The following is a 20,315-nucleotide window of genomic DNA, read 5'->3' as shown; positions in this document are numbered from 1 at the left end:
TATTTGCTCTGTCCTTGCATCTGACGCTTGTAGGGCGTGAGATTTTCCCACTTTTTCTTTTCTTTCTTTTCCTCTGATGTTGTCGTCGCTCTAGTTCTGCCTCTTTTTTTTTTCTTGTATTTTTCTTTCCTGTTTATCTTGTTCTGGGTGAGCAGAATACACACACACAAGTATATATATATATATATATATATATATATAACCCTATTTGTGCGGGTGCGTTATAGAGAGCGGTTTAAATCAGCTGGTATCTTAGAGGTTCATATAGTGTGGTGAGGAAAGCAAAATATTAACAGGAAGCAAATAAACGTAAGGAGATTTTTAAACTATAATGCGGCAGACAGTACTTCAACGGTATAAGATGCCCAAAAACATGGGTGTGGCTCCGCGCTTTGATGTATGGAATGAACAATACGAGCCTTGGCAACACATGCGCCGTATGGCCCGTCTCGTTGGTACTGGCTTTTACATCCCACCAGCGTGGTACAGTCACTTTCGCATGTTTCCGCCTATCCAGCACAATTTCCAACAAGAGAAAACACTTAACCCACACAATGCCAGCGAACCTACGCAGGACGGGACTGATACTCTCAGTCAAGAGCGGGTAGCTCTTCGTGATGAATTGGCTCGTAAGAGCAGACTGGTAGCATCGGAGGGAATGCGGTATTATAACATTTTTTGGGTCCGCAAGCCGCTGGACAAAATGGAAAAGGAATACTACGACCTCAAGCGGAAAGGTGTAGCCCATAGTGTAGCTATAAAGAAAGTGTTGCAAAGCTTTTACGACGATCTATCTGTTAAAAAGCGAGTAGCATCTATTCAGGCGGAGGAGGCGAAACTGTCGGGCCGATTCATTACTATGCGGGAGGCTACTGTGGTGCTTAATGTGTTGGCACAACTGCACCGTGAACAGCTCACGCCTCACCAGGTGACCCTTCTCGCAAGGGAGCAGGAGCAGGCTACAGAGGCGGGAAGTGGACTCACCGCTAATGTGTCGCGTGCAAGCACTCCATCTTCAGGTGCAGAAGCAGGAGGAAAAGGCGGAGTAACGGGAACCACTGAGGAAGCGTTTTCAGCGGATTCACTCTCGAATATGTTATCAGGAGACCGCACTGACGATACAGAGAATGTTAACAGAGGAACTCGGTATCAGGTGGAGGTAAAACCCAGCGGACATGACAGTGTACGACAATTGCAGGAAAAAGCAACTGACCACACTGGTACCACAGGGTGGTACACAGGTGCCTCACCTATGTACCACGATAATGCATAATTTAAGATGCCGTGTTCTTGTTGCTGTTCTTATGCTTATATTGCTCTGTGTAATTTTTACTGTTAACGGAGGATCGAAAAAATTCCCGTGCTGCTTTTTTTTTTTGTTCCGTCGCACATTAGAGTCTTCTCTTTTTTTTTGGCTTTACTTTTTACCTTTGTTTTCTTATTTTTCCTTTGTATTTAACTCTATTTTCTTTTCCTTGTTTTGATATTTTTTTTTCAGTTCGGTGTACATATATATATATATATATATATATATTATTTGTTTATATATAGTGGTATCTGAAATGTCTGAAAGGCTTGGTAGACGTTGATCCTTCTACCGGGATTCCCTATGCGATGGTACCTGATGCGCTGCAGACCAACTATGATTTTCTTAATTCTTGTGCCATCTACTTCTGCGGAGTGGTGGAGCAGCAACTGTTGATTCCGCCAAAAAATGAGGAGAAGCGTGAGTCTGTGGTGCTTTTTGTGACAAATGACAGCATTTACACAGGCAGTGAGGCGGACGAACTGTACCGTCGCGTGGATTTTAATGCTATTCTTGGTACTGTAACCGATTCTGATCACCTCTCACGCACAGTGATAAAGGACAGAAAGTCTTTATTTACAGCCTTTCTACTCAGCCGATTGCAGTAGAATGAGGATCTGGTCATTGTAGCTGAATTGGGCTACACCGTTGCAGTGATTGTGGAGCGATTGTTGTTAGCCCGCGGCTGTCCGGTGGCAACGCGAAAGGTTGCCGTTGATAACACCAGACAACTAACTGAGGTTACTGTGCAACTTCCACCAAACCCCAAACCTAATTCTACTACTACTACTATGGATTCTGACGCTAACAGAGAATTAACGCGGATTGAACGGCACCGTCAACAGATATTACGCGATTCCATTCCACGACGACGTTTGGCAATAATGCGGCACAATTGGCAAATGTTACCATGTCACGGGAGCATCTCGTGACGACACTTGCGCGCGTAGCGGATGCAGAACGGAGATCTTCTGTAGTTTCTGATGAGATGCCTATTTCTCCTATAATTCAATCTTGTTTCCCACCCTTCAAAGATGTGTCACTCTTCTGGGGAGGAACAGTACTGTTCTTCGCTGAGCCAAAGCAGCAGCCTCAACATGCTGTACTCTTTGTTTCTCTAACACAGGTTGTTGTGGTACAAGAGAAGCAACCTTTTCGAGTATTGCCACTGAATGACATTTCATTTATTGCAGTACTTACTGTTGATCCCGCAGAAAAACGACGATCTATTGCATTTATGTCCAAGTCAAGAAACGTAGATATATGCGTAATGACAGTGGGTCAAGGTATTGACACACTTCTCAAACAACTACATCTGGCATTCTGTACAAATGACCCCACATATTCACCACCCTTTAGAAGTATAGAGCCAACCAAAGAATTGGATCTGCATGTAAAACCAAGGAAACACTATCAACAACCCACTGTTGCTTTACCTCCAACATCAGAAGCGTACGATATCGTAATTATGTCTATTTCTCGTGTTGTTGACGTTTTACGTCTGTGTGAACCATCAAGTGTGGATAACGCGACATCGTTAACTGAACAATACTTGGGAAGAAAACTGAACTTGCTTAGTATGCTTTACAATATTTATCCAGAGTACAACGTACTACAAGAGAAGAGAGAGATAACTTCAAAAATGACAGGTTCAGAGACGAAGCAAACGTACCGAGAACGTCTTCTATTGTTCTGTACAAAATATATTCCTGACAGTACTGGTATTGTTGATGAGGTCTTAAACCGTTACGAAAATCGTGAGGAAGAACTTTTTTACCACCTCATTCAACGTTACGGTCCAGAACCTCGAGAAACAGAAGCACAATTTGGTAATTACAGTACTAATTTATCTCCGAAGGAAGTACGAGAGCGTCTCGTACAATTTTATCGTAAGTATGAGCCAAATAAAATTGCAGATGTTGATGCCATTATGTCCGTTTATTAGGGACGTGAACAATTACTTTTTGACGGACTAACATTACTTTACGGACCTATGCCACCAAACACAAATGTTTCTCCTTTAGAACCCTCTCTGAACGATGGAGAAATAGCAACAGCAACATCATCAGATCGACCTTCATGGCGCAATCGTCTAGATGCTTTTCTTGCACAATATGCACCTGATCGTAGTGGGAAGTCGGAGGAGTTGCTTAAGAAGTACGCCGGTCATGAGGATGCACTTTTCTGCGCGCTTGAAGCGAAGTATGGCCAAGAACCTGTATGGGTTAAACAGTGTAACCGCGCCAGAGTTGTCGCCTTCTTTGTTCGTGTTGATTTGCCACTACTGGAGGAGAAAAAAGTGGATACGATGATACAATCCTTTCGCGGCACTGAAGAGAATTTATTCTTTCATCTGCAACAAAAATACGGCGCGGAGCACCCCTTGCAGTTTCCACAAGAACCAGATGATATCTCTACTGAAACATTTGAAAAAGTTGATATCTTGACAGATATTCCTTTTGTGGAAGGACCCGAGTTAATTCAGCCACTCTTTCCCAGTTTTGTCGGAAGGGCTGCGTTATTATGGTTTGGTCGTGTACTTCACTGGGAACAACCACAACCGCCTACCCTACGCTGTGCGTATCTCACATCTTCGCACGTGTATGTTGGCAACTCAGAGTCTGACACTGTACGCTGCACTGCACTTGAGAAGGTGGAATCAGTGTACATTAACTCAAAGCGTGACAGCAGCGATCTACAGTCTTGCCTACTTTTAAAAGTACAACGAGAGCATGACTTATTCTTTGCTTTTTCTTCAGATGCTGAGGCGCAACATCTTGTAATGACTTTGGCAAGTGCACTCACGCAGTATCATTTTGGTCGAAGATGTCGTGTTTTAGCATGTTCGAACTTTACAGATCCAGGAACTAATATTAACTGCTGGCGTCCACCAACGTATATGAGCCGAGTTGTGTCGGTGGCGCAGCGACCGCGTATCAGGAAACGGTCAGAGGGCAGTTTAAGCGTTAATGGAAACAGAGAACACTAACGCTGCTGGTCTCTCTTTGAGCTTGGAACAGCAAGAATGTAAGTTGCGAAGTCGTCTTCACGATGCTTTAGTGCTGCAAAACACGACGGAAAAAAATATGTATTTGGTTAAAGATGCTGTCTTAACGAATCGCAGCTGGGATCCTATTCACCAGTTGGTAGCTAAAGAGAAAAAAATATACGGCTCTGTGCCTCTGCACTCAAGAAGTAGTGCTGTCATTACTAGTAACACTGGTCACCCACCTTTACTTCAGAGCGAGAAATCATTATCAAATAATTTTTTAACGGTTGCTAATGTCTCATTACAAATGAACAGACTCAATCCACTTCAGCGAGCACAATTTTTAAAACATTCTCCGAATGCCACTTACAGTCTTGGAGTAAACAGAAACACCTATAATAACGTTAATACTATGCGACAGCAGTAGTCGTCACAACAACTGATGATTAGAGGAAGAGTAGGAGAGAATACTACACGAACCCTTAACTCCCCTGGTTCGGAAGCGTACCAATCTTTGAACGAAACTCCGTACAGACCTTCTATTACTTTAAATGATAGCAACAGTTATTATTGAGTGCATAGGGAACTGGCATGTTACATACTTTATCTTCGTATTTATTTTCTTTCTTCACCCTCACCCTCACCCCTCATTCATTCTTATCGTATTTATGATAGTTATTGTATGCTTTCTTCCTTTCTTTCTTATTGATCGTACTATATTGAGCATATATAAACTATTTTCTTTAAAAGGAAAATCATTTGTTACTGCGTTATTATTCACTGGACTATGTGTTGGTTTATTTTATTTTATTTCCCATAGCTCCACTTTATCTAATTTCATTTTTTTTTTCTCCCTGTAGGGTATATGAATCCAAGGTATGATACACCTACCCCCTCAAGCCAGAGTGGCCATGTCGAGAAGAACGACGACGGCTCTAATTCTGCCTCCTCAGTACACAATATTGCTTCAACTGAGGGGGGTGAAACTGTTTTAAGTTCACTGGCTTCTCGCGCCTTTATGCAGGTTCTCTCTGCCCGTGTTCTGGGGACACAACTCGACGGTAACGCAATGGTGACAGTGGATGAACTTGACAGTCAGGGTGAAAATGAGATGGGCGGGAATGATGATCTACTCAGCCTAATCTCATCTTCAACAGCAGGAACAACAACAAATTCATTGGCTCCATCGCTCTCTATATCATCTATTGCTCGGGCAGAGCAGATCCTACATAAGAGTGTACCTCTTGTTAATGGTGGTCGACATGTTGCACTGACAAAAGAAGATGTGAGTCGTATTCGAGACGGTGAATTGCTACGTTTTTTGGAGACAAACTCCGCCATGTTTGTTAAATATCTCCAACGACGGAGTGACAGTACCCCAGTACCAGAAACCATTGATACGAATGTTACAGATGATGCTGATGTTGAACAGGAGATTGAAAACCTAGCAAATAAGATTGAGACCTTCATAACTGCTTTTGATGATGAAGGGCAACAGTACCATATTTGTGTGGATAATGAGGGGAAACTCCTCGTCCCAGTAGCACCTGAAGATGTATTAGATGATATTATAGATAGTGATGCTGCTGATATTTATGAGGTTCAAGATGAAGAAACTGTTGTGGGTGAGCATCTTGTAGAATCTAGTATCACACCTCTGAATGCAGGGCTGCTGGAGAAAGAAGAAAACCAAGAGGAGGAAAAAGAAGAATCTGCGACATCAACGAAAGAAGCGAACGATGTTGCTGAACCGTCTGGAGTTTCACGTACCAAAAGAACGATGGAACGTGGCACACCATTGGGCCGTCGTCGTTTCGGGCGTCCAGTACACGTCAGCTCGGCCCTTACTGCGTTGGCTAAAGATGTACCATCACCATCATTATCATTATCACAACAAGGGCAGGAGGATGGTAAAAAAGGGATAAGACCGAAGAAGAAGCCGGGGAAAATGTCAAAGAATAGATCAGCGGGACGGAAGGCTCCGTTGTCAACTGCAAGAGGACCACTGGTGCCACCGCGTGGTGTGGGCCTTACTGCTGAACAGGACCGGCGAGTTGAAGAATTAATGCAGACTGATTTTAGTACGCAGCCATCACCGTACGTTGGTTTATCGAATCTTCTTGCAGGAGTGGAAGAGCGCCTTCGTTGGTTCCAAGAAATACGTGGCCCGCTTGGAAATGATAATGATGACATTTATGGCTACGGTGAGGAGGAGGAGGAGGAGAAGAATAAAGGCAAAAACCGTAAGGAAGAAGATGGTAAAGAGGAAATTGCTGACGATGCGACAGTGTCCCGTCGTGAAACTCACCGCAGCAATCCACGAGAACAGCAGGGAGAGAAACCAACAGCAAAGATGCTTGGTGACGCCTATATGCGTGAGGGGCGTGAGCGTCGTTTGCGTGGGGAACGCATGCGGTCCATCAACACACGGCTGGCGCAGTTGCATTACTTGCAACAACTCGAACCCCTGCGCCCGGCGGATGACGCGGAGAAAATTGCTCGAGTGCCGCGGCCGTCGTGGTCGCACGATGTGCCACTACCACCATCTGCATCAGAGATCGCCGCTCTCGTTGAGGACGCACGCCGCGAGAATGAACTGGCGGTGTCTCGGGGAGAGAAGATTCCACTGTCTGTGGGTGATAGAACCATCACATATTTACAGGAGAAACTACGGGCAGCGCGAGAGCGAGCTGAGTCTCTTGTGGAACCGGCGAACTCTGGTAATTCTTCTTCCCCATCCTCTACTCCGCATGTATCGTAGTGGCTGGTGGGGAAGGATAAAGGAAAAAAAAAAAGGTATTGCTTCCCGTATCTGTCTCCGACACTTCATCCTTTTTTTCCTTTTTTTATCTTTGTTGCTGCTATTGTTTTTTTTTCCCTCAAAAATATATTTATTTGATCGCTAGCATTTTTTTTCTTCTTTTCTTTTTCGCGTCTGCAGATTTTTTTTCTTTTGTAATTCATTCATCCAGTGTGGCTACTGTCGTTTCTTTTTTTGTTTATTTGTTCGCTTGCTTCCTAGCTCATACTTTACTCATACCCATAATATATATAATCTGTATTCCAATATTGAGGTAAATACATATATTACCGAAGAATCATACCGAAAAACAATATTCACAGTTACAGTCAAGAATGCTTACCGCCACACCTGGCCCTCTCACGCTTGCCACCAATGAGGCGTGGATGCCGTCGGTGTTTCGCCCACCAGAACGGCCAGTGAAGTGTGTGCCGCCACCCAAAGCCGCATTGACCGCCATGGCGCGACCGTGGTACCCGGGCAGTGGGATCAATAATAATAATAATAATAATAATAATAATAATAATAATAATAATAACAGTACAGTGCGCGAAGCACCGGTGAAAAATCACCGTCTGGTGCCGCCACCAGCACTTGGACAGTCACCAATTCTGAAACCAGCGTTGGGCGAAGCTCAACTGCCACCTGTGAGCAGCTGTGGCAGTATATCGCCATTGAGTACACCTGTCACTACATGCTTCCACACTTTTACGCGGTTAGCAAGTGAGGAGCGGGTGTACCCCTTGGAAATGTTTATGTCTGTCCGTCGTGATGCGGCACATACCCCTTATGGAGTACTGCGATGGGCAGTAAAACAGTACCTACATATCCCATCACTAAAGGTTCCTCCCCATTTGCAGCTATCACTACATGAAGCAGTAGACACGGAAGACGGTGTTGTGCGTGGAGCGCTTGGTTGCTCTCTCAGAGTGAAATCACGGGTGAAACCTGTACGTCTTACCCGACATAAGATGATGTCTATTCTAAGCCGTCTCACACCTGTAAAGTACGATGCACTCCGTGAGGAAATGTTATTGTTGCCACTGCGTCAGGTGGACGATACGGAATTAATGGAGATATGTAAGGTGGTATTTGAAAAGGCAGTGCAGGAGCCTTCCTACAGCGGACTCTACGCACGCCTTGTACATGACATCTGTGCTATGCCATCTATGAGTCCTGCCAACACTAACACTATTGCCAGCAGCAGCAGTATTAACGAGAATGAAGCACGCGATCGGGCTTTTTCACAGCGCTTCCGCCGCATGTTAATCGCCTCATGTGAGGTACAGTTCCGCCAACCGCTGCAACTCGCCGCGGATGAGTTGGTGGACCGTGCCACTGGCGTTCCACTGAGGGCAGAAGAAGCGGAGCTGAAACGTGACCGTCTAAAACAGCGACTCGTGGGCAACATCCGCTTTGTGGCAGAATTGTTTAAGATGGGTCTTGTCACAGATCGAGTGATTGCAGATATTGTGCGCATTCTTGTCAGTGACTATGACCCTGATGAACCCATGGTAAAGGAGGAGTACGTGTTTGAGGTATTCGTTACACTCATAAGGCACACTGGGGCAATGTTGAAGGAGATGCTGCCGAGACTCCTCACGCAGGCTCTGGGTATTGCAAAGACGATTGAGCGTTCACATCCTAAACCACGTGTAGGGTTTCTTATGATGGACTTGGGTGATCTTAACAAGAAAAACGGCTGGATAGCCCCTGATCTTGTGCAACAGTACGTGCGGGAGCCAAAGGTAAGCACAGCTGCACCAGCTGTTGCTGCCGCTGCTGCTGCTGCTGCTGCTTCCTCTACACAGAAAAATCGTATTACCGCTTCACCACTATCCGTTTCATCCCTCATTTCACCCTATCTGGAAAGGTCAGTAAATTCTAATACACAGACTCACGAAACACCAGCGTTACATGGTTCTTCCAATGAAGGCTCTGAAGCTATTATCAACAAAAAACAGGCAAGTAACAATACCATTAATAGCAATGGAAATGGCACCAGTAAGATCAATGGAGGTCTTAACGTCACCAATACTACTAGTGGCGGTCACACCACGTATAATAATAATAATAATAATAATAATAATAATAATAATAATAATAATAATAATAATAATAATAATAATAATAATAATAACAATAATAATGGTAAGAATTATAACAATATCAGTGATTCAACTGAATCTCCTTTGACCCTGGCAGAACGACGAGGGCCTGGAAAGCAACATGCATGCAGCAATCTTTACATCACACGTCCTAATGCTGGCAGTGAAAACCAGTTGAATATCAGCATTAATTCTTTGCAACTAAACAGTCCAGTAACTCCTGCGTGTACTATATCTGAATGTATTATTCCTTGTTCTCCATCGTTGGTAAGAAACGACAGCGATATGGGGAACTCACGTACAACCAGTGAGGGACTCGGATCACCGTGGATTAATGGTGGTAAAACCCCCGTGATCGATACTACTGTAAACATTAAGGAAATTACAAAAAAACTGATGGGACTCTTTCGCAGCGGTGAAGAGGAGGCAGCCACCACAATGTTGCGAGAAATGGGATTGAAGAATATGGTGGTATGTCTTACATGGTGGTTGCGTCTTGCAGCCACAAATACAACATTTTTCGAGGACCGCAGTAAGGTGGCAACATTGCTTTCCTCGTTGTTGCGCACATGCAGTGGTGCCTATGATGCCTGTACTGTTTTCTCTACAGTATTGGAATGGATTCGCTTTGATTTGGAGAAGGGTGAGTACGATCATTGCCCACGAATGTTTGATAACGTTGCGCAGATGATTTTACAATGTCATCTGCCCTGCAATGACTCTTTACCAAATGCTGAGGTTGTACGTAATATGATGCACTGTGGGATATTTAACATACTGCTGCACGAGCTTGCTGTGAGTGGAGGAACAGACCAAATGGTAACAGTTGTGAAGAACTGTTACCCTGTCAGTTTGCAGGTACTCAACTACTTGCAGGATCCTGAGGATGAGCGACAAATATTGCGCATTGCGGTACAAAATCGGTTTAGGTTGCTGCCCTACCTCTTCAGTGTGAGTTCTGTGACAAGTAACACCACACCAGGTACACCTTCATCACGGCCACAAATTTTGTCTTCGCCGTCACTTCGTAGTAGTTCACTTGATGACTCTTTCACCAGTACAGGACGCTACGACCCACTCACGCAGTGCCTCGCACTTCAACGCATTTCTGATGATCCCGAGTTTGTCCTCTTTCAAAAGATGCGAGACGCTGCATCAGTATCACTTGGTGGGAATACTACTACTACTACTACTACTACTACTACTACTACTACTACTACTACAAGTGGTGGTAGTAGTAGTAGTAGTAGTAGTAGTAGTAGTAGTAGTAGTAGTAGTAGTAGTAGTAGTAGTAACAACAATAACAACAGCTCCCTACGTTGGCGTGATGAGGCGGTTCAGCTTGCGCTATTCCCACTTGGAAACAACTCTACTGTGTGTGAGCTGATTGCAGTGATGCGCGTGGTGGGTGCCATTCTCGCCTGCTCTGGTGTTTGTGGGAAGAATGGCCGCATGTTGGCCACTGCCGCAGATGTGGATTACATCATTGGCGCCGTTCTCCACCGGCGGCCGGGTATTCTCCACCAGGGCGCCGTCGTGATGGAACTCGTCATGCACTACACGCAATACACAACAGACTGCACGGCACAAACACAACACAACGCGGGGCGACTGCGGGCGATGCGGCGGGTGTTTGACCGCTGGTGTGCGGCAGACGTGATGAACCGCAGGGCGGTGTTGAAACTGTTAAACACACTGGAGAACGGGGCGACGGAGAACTTCACCGTGTACACCGCCTACCACGATCACGTGGCCGGTGTGGCGTGGGAACACACACTGCAGGAGCTCTCGGGGGGTTGAGCGGGACTTTCCCATCGCTCATACGCGTGAAAACAAACAGACATTATATCTTTTAACTAAAATAAACATATATATATATATATATATATATTATTGGTATGTGTGTATATACGGATGTATACATATACGTCCCGATTTGATATTGCAAATACAAGTAGTAATACTAATTTATATTGTTACCAAATGAAGAATAAAAAAAAGTGCAAAGATCAGCGCGTATACATTTTTGTGCTGTTGCAGGACCTTCATGCCCTTTTTCTTTTTTTACTCTCCATTATGTTCTCTCGTTAATCACTCACCGAGAAACTGTGGGGTAGAAAAGGAAAAAGTACTAATACGAAGAAAAAAAACGAAAACGATCAAAAAAAAAAATGAGCGTACGGAGTTGAGGGAGGTGAAAAGGAAGAGAGAAGGTATTCAAGCGAAACCCAGAAAAAAAAAGGAGAGAAAAAAAAGAAAGGTTTCTTTCTCCGAAAAGGTATTACGATGTTTAAATGAAATAAAAACGAATGTATGTATGTGGCTTTGTAGGCACTCATACACACATGGATACATATATACGCAAAAAGTAAAAACGAAAAGAATCTTAAAGTGTAAACCGCAATTCATTATCTTCTTTTCCCTCCAATTTTTTCATTTGTTCTTTGGTTCTATCAAACACGGACGCAAAGAAGATGTATCAACCAACACATTCACACACTAACACATAAATGGTACACGAAAGAAAAATGTTAGCAAATATCAATCAATCACCAAGTGAATTCAGCACCAAATAAAAAACAAAAATGATTAGTGAAGGGGATAATATGAATGCATATCGCAGAAACTAATACCGGTCTGAAAAACGAGAGGAAGGAGCGATAGGAAACATGAAAATGGTGATTAAATAGTTGATCCTTTTTTTTTATTGATTTCTTCAATATTTCTGTATTATTACCTTTTTTTTCTTATTTCAACATGTATTTCCACCCTTCTCACAATGAAGTACTTTTTTTTTTTTACAGCTATCTGTTTGCTGAAGCCGCGGCAGAAGCAACAACAACACCGTTTTTAACTACTGTAGGCTCATCCTTGACTTGTTGACACTTTTTTTTTCTCCCCTTTTTCCCGTTTTTCTTATTTATAACACACTTTTGTTTTGTAAACGTGTCGGGTTTTTTTTTTCTTGTGTACCACTTTTGTTTTCGATATTCAAGGGGAGGATAATGGAGAATGGGGGGTTACATTCATTTTCATGTCACCACGTTTTCTACTGTTGTTTGCCGTTTTTGTTCGTTGGTGTTGCTGGTTTTTGTGTTTTTTTTTTCCTGACTAAAACCAAATCCATTTTGTTTTGTTTGTATGTTGTCCTCTTATATTTTGTTTGCGTTTGCCTGTTTTCTGTCATTTTTCGATACCTCCTCTTTTCTTTCCTTTTCCGTATTTTATATCTTGTTCTACTCATTATGTTCGGTCTTTGACGCACCCGAAACGAACTATTACAAGCAGACATACACTGTATTTTCTTGCATTGTGGTTTCTGCAGGTGCAGTTTGGCACATAGTACTAACAACATCTTTCCTGCTTGCTGTTTGTTGCTACTTTTTGTTCCTATTGTAATTGCCTTTACTGTTTTACTTTTGTTCGTTAATAACTCGCGGTGTCGAAGAAACAAAAATATGGTGGGGAGTTGTTTCTTCTGTGAGTTATTCGGTACACGGCAAGAGAAAATGAAATGAAATCCAAAAACAAAAAAAAAGAATGGCAGAGGAGTTTAATTTTACTGCATGCTTCCAAGAGAAAAGAGAAAGGATAAAACACCAAATGCCAAAACAAGAAGATGATGGTAGAGGAATAGTGGTAGAAATCAAACTGATATATATATATATATATATATATATATAAGAATTGATCTGGTTAACGTAAAGAAAGAATGGAATAGCAAGAAAATTGTGGATGTCGGTAAAAGTGTGCGTTTTCAGGAAGTTTAGGCTTTCGCAATGAATCGTAACAGTTGATCCCCTTCATCATTGACTCCATTTTCGTTTTTTTTCGTTTGGCCTGTACAGGGGGTTCTTTTTCTTTCTTCCCCTCTCTCTATCTGCTCTTCTTTCTCTTCATTTTTGTTTCCCCAAAATATGCTATATATATATATATATATATATATATATATATATATATCTAACAATTTTAAATAATGTCTAGTCTGTGTTTTAGTGAACCTCCTACATGGTCCGATTTCTTGCTGGCTTCGCCTCCGGTCTTTTTGGCGGAAGTTATGTGTGCGCGGTTTCTTCTGCGTGGCAATCGCCGCACTATGTGGTGGAGTGTGCCGCGCGTAAGTCAACATTTGCCCCGGATGAATTCCGTCCATTTAAACTCCTTTCATCGCGGTATGAGTCACACGATACGCGGAGGTTGTACTTTGGCCTTGAAAGCGCCGAAACCCCTTTTGCGATGCCTGTAGCTTCATGTATCGTTGCGAAGGTGACGGACGCGGAAGGAAAGAACGTGCTGCACCCCTTTACGCCCATCACTGCGAACAACACAAAGGGACACTTTGAGGTTATCGTGAAGAAACGTCCAAAGGACAAGATGAGTGCACATCTCTTTCAGATGCAGCCTGGTGAGGAGCTGTTGGTGAAGGGACCATTCGAGAAGTTTGTGTACAAAACAAACATGTGGGACAGCGTGGGCATGCTTGCAGAAAGTACAGGTATAGCGCCTATGTACCAACTGTTACAGGAGATCCTGGCAAATACAAAGGACAAGACGCACGTCTCTCTGGTCTATGCAAATAACCAACGCCGTGATATATTGCTAGCAAACGAACTCACAACCCTGCAGAAAACCCACAACAACTTCAATCTCTATCTAACTTTACTGGAAGTACCACACCGGTGGTTGGGCGGTATTGGAGCAATCAATGAGGCGATGATCCGCACTTATATGCCAAAACCAGGGCAAAAACGTACAAAAATCCTTGTGGCAGGTTCACCTGCAATGTTGGCGGAGTTAGCAGGCGATAAAGTCTTCGCAGAAGGCAAAGTCCCTGAACAAGGTCCACTACTTGGACTTTTAAAGAACATGGGCTATACTGAAGATCAAGTGTTCAAATACTGAGAAAATCTTTCTATAACGCGTATTTTAATCTGCCAAAATGGCAAAAATGAGGAGAGAAAGCAAAGCAAGATGGAGGAGGAACAGAAATAAATACGTGTTTACATATATATCATACAAACATGTGATCATATGGCGAGATATCCTAGAGAAAAAAAAAAAGAAAACATGAAACTTTAGAAGGAAACACATTGTTTTTGTAGTTGCTATTCCTTTACCTTATGGAGGATGGCAAAAAGAGGTATTGGGAAAAACTGTTTTTTTCTTTTTTTTACTTTGAGTTCAATTCTGATTTTGAAGAAGTGTGGGCAAATGAAGAATTCTCGGGTCATAGGGCTCTTAGGCATCTCGAGGGGGGAGTGATTTGGGTAACGTGAATTGATAGAGATGGGTGTAGTTGTTGGGAGAAGGCGTATATGTATTCGTAGACGAGTGCATTCGTTTTTTTTTTCAGCAGAGTGGCTGAAGGCACAGGGAAGGAAAAAAGTAATGGGGGTATTGATGAGAAATTAAGAATAGACTGGATAGCGAATATCAATAGGGAGAGGGATAACAACAATGACGCGAAGTTTCTCTTTCTCATATATATATATATATATATATATATATATATATATGTTTTTCTTAGTCCTCTCGCTGTTTTTTTTTTGTTTTTGCTTCATTTACCTATTTTATGCTTCTATCTCTAGCGTTTTGATCCCTTGGTTATTTCCTATATTTTTGCTTTTGCATACTTTTATCCCATCCCTCATCCCTCCGCTGTACTTTTCAATGAAGCATCAATGGTGCAGATGAAGCTAAAAACCATAAAAAGAGGGGTATGGACACAAATATCTTTCTTCGTATATATATAACGCAATAGGCGTCGAAAAAATATGTGGTGCACAAATCAGACGCATCAATTAGCACTGGTGTTTTGGTGTGGTGTTATGTAATGAGCTGTATGTATGTGTGTCTCTGTGTATTTCTATCTCAGTTAGACTTCTTTGCATATGCGCATGTGTTTTTCTTTTTTGACAATAATTGTACTCTTTCTTTCTCTCTTTCTTTCTTCATATGTTTGTCCTTTTATGGCTTGCTTTCTCCTTTATTCCTTCGACACATGCGTCTGATAATGTTCAAGAGACGTTGAATCGTTGTTATCATTGTTTTTTTCCGTGCGTGTGAGTAATTAAAAATGTCAGTGGGAGAGGCAAAGGAATCTGTGGCATCGCCGTACGTTCAGAAGACGGAGGATGTTCACGGGGACAACTTCACACCGACAGTGAAATCGTACAACAACACACACTTTCTGCAGAGCCCACAGGGACGCCTTGTTCGCATTCTGTGCGAGTTCGAGGAGCCTGCGGTGCGGCTGCGGCAGCATCACATTCGCTCGACGGTTCTTGTCTTTGGGAGTGCGCGGGCGATGACGGCGGAGGAACACGCGCGGGCGGTGCGGCAGTGCGAGCAGCGAGTCGCGGAGGCCACAAGCGGCGAGACAAAGGCAAAAAGTGAGGGGGAACTGCAGCGACTGCGCAGCACGGCGTGGATGTGTGAGTGGATGGACACGGTGTATGAGATCTCGCGCCGAGTCGCACAGTTCGCCGTACAGGAGAGGAAGCTGATCAATGACTCCTTCACCCACATACCGGATTACTTCCGCCATGGCCCCAGTATGCTGAACAAGACCTCATCTACAGACTTCATGGAGGAGCTGAAGGATTTGATTGTCACGACCGGTGGTGGTCCCGGGTTTATGGAAGCAGCAAACAAGGGTGCCGCATCTGTGGAGGGTGTTTTTACAATGGGAATGGGGATCTCACTACCATTTGAGAAGGGGCTCAATCCTTACGTCAGTGATGATCTTGCTTTTGAATTTCACTACTTCTTCACACGTAAATTTTGGATGATGTATTCTTGTCGTGCCATTATTGTCGCGCCTGGTGGATTTGGAACAATGGACGAAATGTTCGAGCTACTCACGCTGCGTCAGACAAAGAAAGTTCCTGAACTTCCTATTGTTCTCCTTTGTCGCAAATTCTGGAAAACAGTTGTTAACTGGCAAGCACTTGTGGAATTTGGGACGGTTTCACAAGAGGAAGTCGATTCCTTGTGCTTTGCCGACACAGCTGATGAGGCAATGCGCTTTATTAAGACCTTTTTTGAAGGCAAGATGGGACTTCCAAATTCATAACTTTATTATTATTATTATTATTATTATTATTATTATTATTATTATTATTATTATTATTATTATTATTTTCTTTATTCCAAACAGACATCGAGAAGAGAAGGGAAGGGTTGGGTAGGTGGTAGACACCACAAGAAAAAGTAATTTATATATGTGGAGAGGCAAAGCAAGAAAAAAAAAAAAACAAGGAGAAAGAAGTTGTATGTTGCGTCTCTGTTATGATCTAATTGATACTGTTATATACAATTAGTGTCATCGTGTCTCCGTTTCCACAGTTTTTACTTTCCACATTTACTAGCATTTTGTGATAGAAAGGCACGTGAAAAAAAAAAAAACATGATCAGATGGTAAGTATTTCTTGGGATGCCTTGGTTCCTTTTTTTTATTACTGCTTTTATTTCTACTTTAAATATTAAGGATACTTTCGTTGTGAATGTCCCCTTTTTTTTTCTTTATTATGTTTCTCATCTTTGTTGTCATTTTGTTGCTACACTCTCCTCGCTTGCGGCTGGTTTTTTGCTGGGATTTTCTGAGAGCATACATCCGTGGGGGGTACTACGGCAACTTTGTGTGGGTATCCAAATTGGTAGTATTGTGGGCCGTTTGGCGTTTTCTGAATCTGTTTATTTCTTGCATTCTTCTATGTTTTGTAGGTATTTCTTTCAAATATTGCATGTTTTCCTCTTTAAATTTTTCTTTATGGTATAAAATATTTACAACTCTATTTGAGGTGAGTCTTTTTCTTTTCTCCTTTGTCCTCACTTCACACTGCTCGTTTTGAGTATTTCTTAAAGGTAGTAGAATGAATGTATACCGTCATTTAGGTGGTAGGCGCGCATTACGCATGCGCCGAAAGAAACGCGCTCTTGCTCTTTTCACCATTATTGTGTTTCCCATCATTTTTATTCTTCTTACTGCTGTATGGAAGCTTGGTTCAAATCAAGAGCGTTTCTTGTGCGGAACTGGGACAACAGTGCTGTATGATATTGTGCTTGATGCAGGAAGTACTGGTACAAGAGTACATGTTTTTGAGTACAACGAACAACAACTGATAAGAGAGACGTTTCACAGCACACGTCCCGGTTTTTCAACTCTGGCCAAAACCAGTAATTTGCGTATTAACACTTTGCTAGACCCACTCATGGAGACGGCGCTTCAGGCGGTTCCTGCTCATTATCACGCCTGCACACGTGTGTCATTAAAGGCCACTGCGGGATTGCGACTGCTTGAAGCTAACAAGGGCGAACTGCTGCTGCGGGAGGCGAGGCAACACCTAACGCAATACCCCTTTGTGGTGGACACGGTATCCATAATTAGCGGGGATGAGGAGGGCATAGCAGCATGGATCACAGTATCATATCTCCTCGGAAAAATGCCAACCACAACAGCAGGCGGTAACAGTGGTGCCCTCGCAGGTCGAATTACGACAATTGACATGGGTGGAGGCTCCGCGCAGATTGTCTTACCTCTCACACGACGTGATATTGTGCGGCCGCAATGCACATCACACATGCAGTTGGATGGGGTCCCGGTAAAGCTGTATCACTATAGCTTTCTAGGCTTGGGACTTAAGGAGGCCACACAGTTGGTTATGCGGCGATTTCCAAAGGAAAAACGAACAACATTTCCCTGCTTTCCGGTAGGACACAAACAAGTTATCGAATTGGTTGGTTTAACACCATTTACTTTGGAGAATATCAATGAATATACTCAGGATTTCAATGCATGCGCTGATATTTTTCGTTCACTTTTCCTTAGTCTTACAGAAGAGCAGCAGAAAGCGTTTGATGAAATTCGGCCTCTTCTATCTTCAGGGACATCATTGCCGCTATTGTATGCCTTTTCATACTTTCATGACCGAATGCGACACTTTGATGTGGGAGACACCATTACTGTTGGTTATTACAAAACAATTGCAAGAACACTATGTCGGAGTGGTGCGGAAAGCAATATGGGAACAATGTGTATGGACCTTACTTACTTGTACACTTTTCTCTCTCTGGGTCTCGGACTCTCTGATGAGATGAGGTTGACAGTCCCGAAGAAACTTCGAGATGTGGAGGTTTCATGGGCCCTAGGGACTTCCTTGCTCTCGATGAGAAATCAACCTTAGTATGGGGAGAAACTCTCTCGTTTTCTATATTCTTGTGCACACGGTATCCTTACATTTGCTGTTATTATTATTCTTGTTTTTTTTCTTTTACTTTCCATTAATCTGCATCCCTGAGGGTTTTATTATATTATTATTATTATTATTATTATTATTATTATTATTATTATTATTATTATTATTATTATTATTATTATTATTATTATTATTTCCCCCATTCTTATGTGAAGTTATCTGATCCGCTTTGTGCGCTTGTTTTATTTTATTTTGTATTTTTCTATTCGTCATCTATACATCGGTAGCAAACGCCTAAAGCTAATAAACGCACACAACAGTATGTCTCATACGTGCCTCTCAACAGTACCAAGAGTCTTGTTGCTGTTGTTTTTCCTTTTTGTGGTAAATGTTGCTTCTGCGGCGCTCGCAATGAAGTTGCGCCTTGTTCAGGTTGTACACCGACACGGTTCACGATCTTCTGATGCGAAGTGAAACAAGACTCTTATCTGCGGCAGTGTGCCCTGTGACTATTTAAATTCTGCAGGTGCTAAAATGCTCCAGAATACCGGTGCATTTTTGCGGCAGCGATACAATACCGACGTGAATGTCGTCGCAGAGCCTTTTTTCCCATCGGAAAAGTACGACGTGGATGTGTCATCAACGCATTGGACCAATGTGTACCACACGCTACAGATTGCAGAGGCTTTTTTACGGGGACTCTTCCCTGACACAACGTTCTACTATCCTGCTGTACACACAATACCTGAGCAGATGGACACTTTGCTGCGCTCCGAAAACGTTCCATTTGTGTGTACACAATTAAGAATCTCAAGAAGAGCTACTTAAGGAAGTTGTGCAGCCCCGTTGTGGATGCTCTTTTCAAGCGAAAGGAACTCCTTGCCATCGCTGCAGACGCCCATTACGACGGGTATTGTTCATCAAAGAAAAACCGATGCAAATGTGCACGGAAACTGGGTGATATTGCCGCCTCGTACCAAGCAGATGGACGTCTAAACAACTTCCCACTTCTGAAGGCAAACCTTGAAAAATGGCGGAGTGTCACCGCACATTACTATCTGCTGAAACACGGATACAACACCTCAGATGAAGTACATCTACGCATGGGAAGCCAGGGCCAGTCATTGGCTCAAGAATTGCTCTCAAACGCCAGGGCGGTTATGACAGGGACTTCGTCATTTAAACTTTATCACAAAGTGGACACGAGACCACACTCAGTCCATTGGCTGCCACACTCGGTGATAACTCCCCTTCTGCAGTAGCACCGCCCTTTAGTCAACTCTATGCTTTTGAACTGCTCCATGTAGAAGAATACAATAAATATCACATGCACGTACTGCCCACATCGCCCGGTCAAACAACAGAGAGTGACTACAATATTTTCATAGAAGGGTTTCAGCTACAATGCATGAATACTGATGTGGTGTACGCTAAAGCAACAAATAACACCACTCTTCTTGAAGACTTGGAGAGGTAAATACAAACTCTACTAAAGGAACTGATAATACTAGGCATTGCTATCTTAGCGATTATTTCAAGAGTCTCTTTAACTCTCCAGCAGTAGAAGAAGGGAGTATACCGAATGAATATTGTGGATTTTACCGAAAAGATGTCTCTTGCATCTGTATGCAACACCGCAGCAGGATGTACACTGGATGCTTTAACGCAAAGGTGTGTCTGCAATTAAAAAAATAATAATGAGGATTGCCAAAGGGTAGTGTAACACACTCTCCTGTCACGCAGTAGCACATGAAATTACACACACAAACAGATACAGGTTTATATGAGAAGGTTTCGACACAATAAGGTCCTATGATGGTGAAAAGGACACCGTCATTTTTTGCAGATGCAAGAAATCACATTGACATCAGTGCCAAATTTATTAAGCTACATCTTTGATTTACTTAACAACCAA

General features: G+C 42.9%; 11 protein-coding genes across 11 annotated transcripts; all 11 read left to right on the top strand.

The window, feature by feature from the left end:
* Nucleotides 1–331: 331 nt before the first annotated feature.
* Nucleotides 332–1,273, top strand: LSM04_006888 (uncharacterized protein; the record flags this gene model as incomplete). The annotated part of the gene is made up of 1 exon (XM_067331536.1): nucleotides 332–1,273. The coding sequence occupies one exon, from the start codon at nucleotides 332–334 to the stop codon at nucleotides 1,271–1,273; it is 942 nt and encodes a 313-aa protein (XP_067194393.1).
* Nucleotides 1,274–1,614: 341 nt separating this feature from the next.
* LSM04_004081 (uncharacterized protein) lies at nucleotides 1,615–2,238 on the top strand (the record flags this gene model as incomplete). The annotated part of the gene is made up of 2 exons (XM_067331523.1): nucleotides 1,615–1,857; nucleotides 1,915–2,238. The coding sequence occupies 2 exons, from the start codon at nucleotides 1,615–1,617 to the stop codon at nucleotides 2,236–2,238; spliced, it is 567 nt and encodes a 188-aa protein (XP_067194328.1).
* A 56-nt stretch (nucleotides 2,239–2,294) lies between these two features.
* LSM04_000974 (uncharacterized protein) lies at nucleotides 2,295–3,251 on the top strand (the record flags this gene model as incomplete). Its single annotated transcript, XM_067331510.1, has 1 exon — nucleotides 2,295–3,251. The coding sequence occupies one exon, from the start codon at nucleotides 2,295–2,297 to the stop codon at nucleotides 3,249–3,251; it is 957 nt and encodes a 318-aa protein (XP_067194260.1).
* A 48-nt stretch (nucleotides 3,252–3,299) lies between these two features.
* Nucleotides 3,300–4,295, top strand: LSM04_005722 (uncharacterized protein; the record flags this gene model as incomplete). The annotated part of the gene is made up of 1 exon (XM_067331498.1): nucleotides 3,300–4,295. One exon carries the CDS (start codon nucleotides 3,300–3,302, stop codon nucleotides 4,293–4,295), a length of 996 nt encoding a protein of 331 aa, XP_067194365.1.
* A 97-nt stretch (nucleotides 4,296–4,392) lies between these two features.
* Nucleotides 4,393–4,869, top strand: LSM04_005828 (uncharacterized protein; the record flags this gene model as incomplete). The annotated part of the gene is made up of 2 exons (XM_067331487.1): nucleotides 4,393–4,718; nucleotides 4,830–4,869. 2 exons carry the CDS (start codon nucleotides 4,393–4,395, stop codon nucleotides 4,867–4,869), a joined length of 366 nt encoding a protein of 121 aa, XP_067194367.1.
* A 291-nt stretch (nucleotides 4,870–5,160) lies between these two features.
* Nucleotides 5,161–7,056, top strand: LSM04_008609 (uncharacterized protein; the record flags this gene model as incomplete). Its single annotated transcript, XM_067331476.1, has 1 exon — nucleotides 5,161–7,056. The coding sequence occupies one exon, from the start codon at nucleotides 5,161–5,163 to the stop codon at nucleotides 7,054–7,056; it is 1,896 nt and encodes a 631-aa protein (XP_067194424.1).
* A 374-nt stretch (nucleotides 7,057–7,430) lies between these two features.
* Nucleotides 7,431–11,003, top strand: LSM04_002810 (MIF4G-like; the record flags this gene model as incomplete). Its single annotated transcript, XM_067331465.1, has 1 exon — nucleotides 7,431–11,003. One exon carries the CDS (start codon nucleotides 7,431–7,433, stop codon nucleotides 11,001–11,003), a length of 3,573 nt encoding a protein of 1,190 aa, XP_067194297.1.
* A 2,208-nt stretch (nucleotides 11,004–13,211) lies between these two features.
* Nucleotides 13,212–14,105, top strand: LSM04_002146 (Flavoprotein pyridine nucleotide cytochrome reductase-like; the record flags this gene model as incomplete). Its single annotated transcript, XM_067331454.1, has 1 exon — nucleotides 13,212–14,105. The coding sequence occupies one exon, from the start codon at nucleotides 13,212–13,214 to the stop codon at nucleotides 14,103–14,105; it is 894 nt and encodes a 297-aa protein (XP_067194287.1).
* A 1,174-nt stretch (nucleotides 14,106–15,279) lies between these two features.
* On the top strand, nucleotides 15,280–16,278 carry LSM04_007825 (LOG family; the record flags this gene model as incomplete). Its single annotated transcript, XM_067331443.1, has 1 exon — nucleotides 15,280–16,278. One exon carries the CDS (start codon nucleotides 15,280–15,282, stop codon nucleotides 16,276–16,278), a length of 999 nt encoding a protein of 332 aa, XP_067194409.1.
* Nucleotides 16,279–17,077: 799 nt separating this feature from the next.
* On the top strand, nucleotides 17,078–18,388 carry LSM04_009715 (Nucleoside phosphatase GDA1/CD39; the record flags this gene model as incomplete). The annotated part of the gene is made up of 1 exon (XM_067331432.1): nucleotides 17,078–18,388. The coding sequence occupies one exon, from the start codon at nucleotides 17,078–17,080 to the stop codon at nucleotides 18,386–18,388; it is 1,311 nt and encodes a 436-aa protein (XP_067194444.1).
* A 546-nt stretch (nucleotides 18,389–18,934) lies between these two features.
* On the top strand, nucleotides 18,935–19,662 carry LSM04_001704 (uncharacterized protein; the record flags this gene model as incomplete). Its single annotated transcript, XM_067331421.1, has 2 exons — nucleotides 18,935–19,180; nucleotides 19,234–19,662. The coding sequence occupies 2 exons, from the start codon at nucleotides 18,935–18,937 to the stop codon at nucleotides 19,660–19,662; spliced, it is 675 nt and encodes a 224-aa protein (XP_067194278.1).
* Nucleotides 19,663–20,315: the final 653 nt, after the last annotated feature.

The sequence above is a fragment of the Trypanosoma melophagium genome (genome assembly GCF_022059095.1).
Source record: "Trypanosoma melophagium isolate St. Kilda chromosome Unknown ctg12segment0, whole genome shotgun sequence".
Lineage (NCBI taxonomy): Eukaryota > Euglenozoa > Kinetoplastea > Trypanosomatida > Trypanosomatidae > Trypanosoma > Trypanosoma melophagium.
Note: the sequence above shows the minus strand (reverse complement) of the source record. Positions and strands in the feature narration are given on the sequence as shown.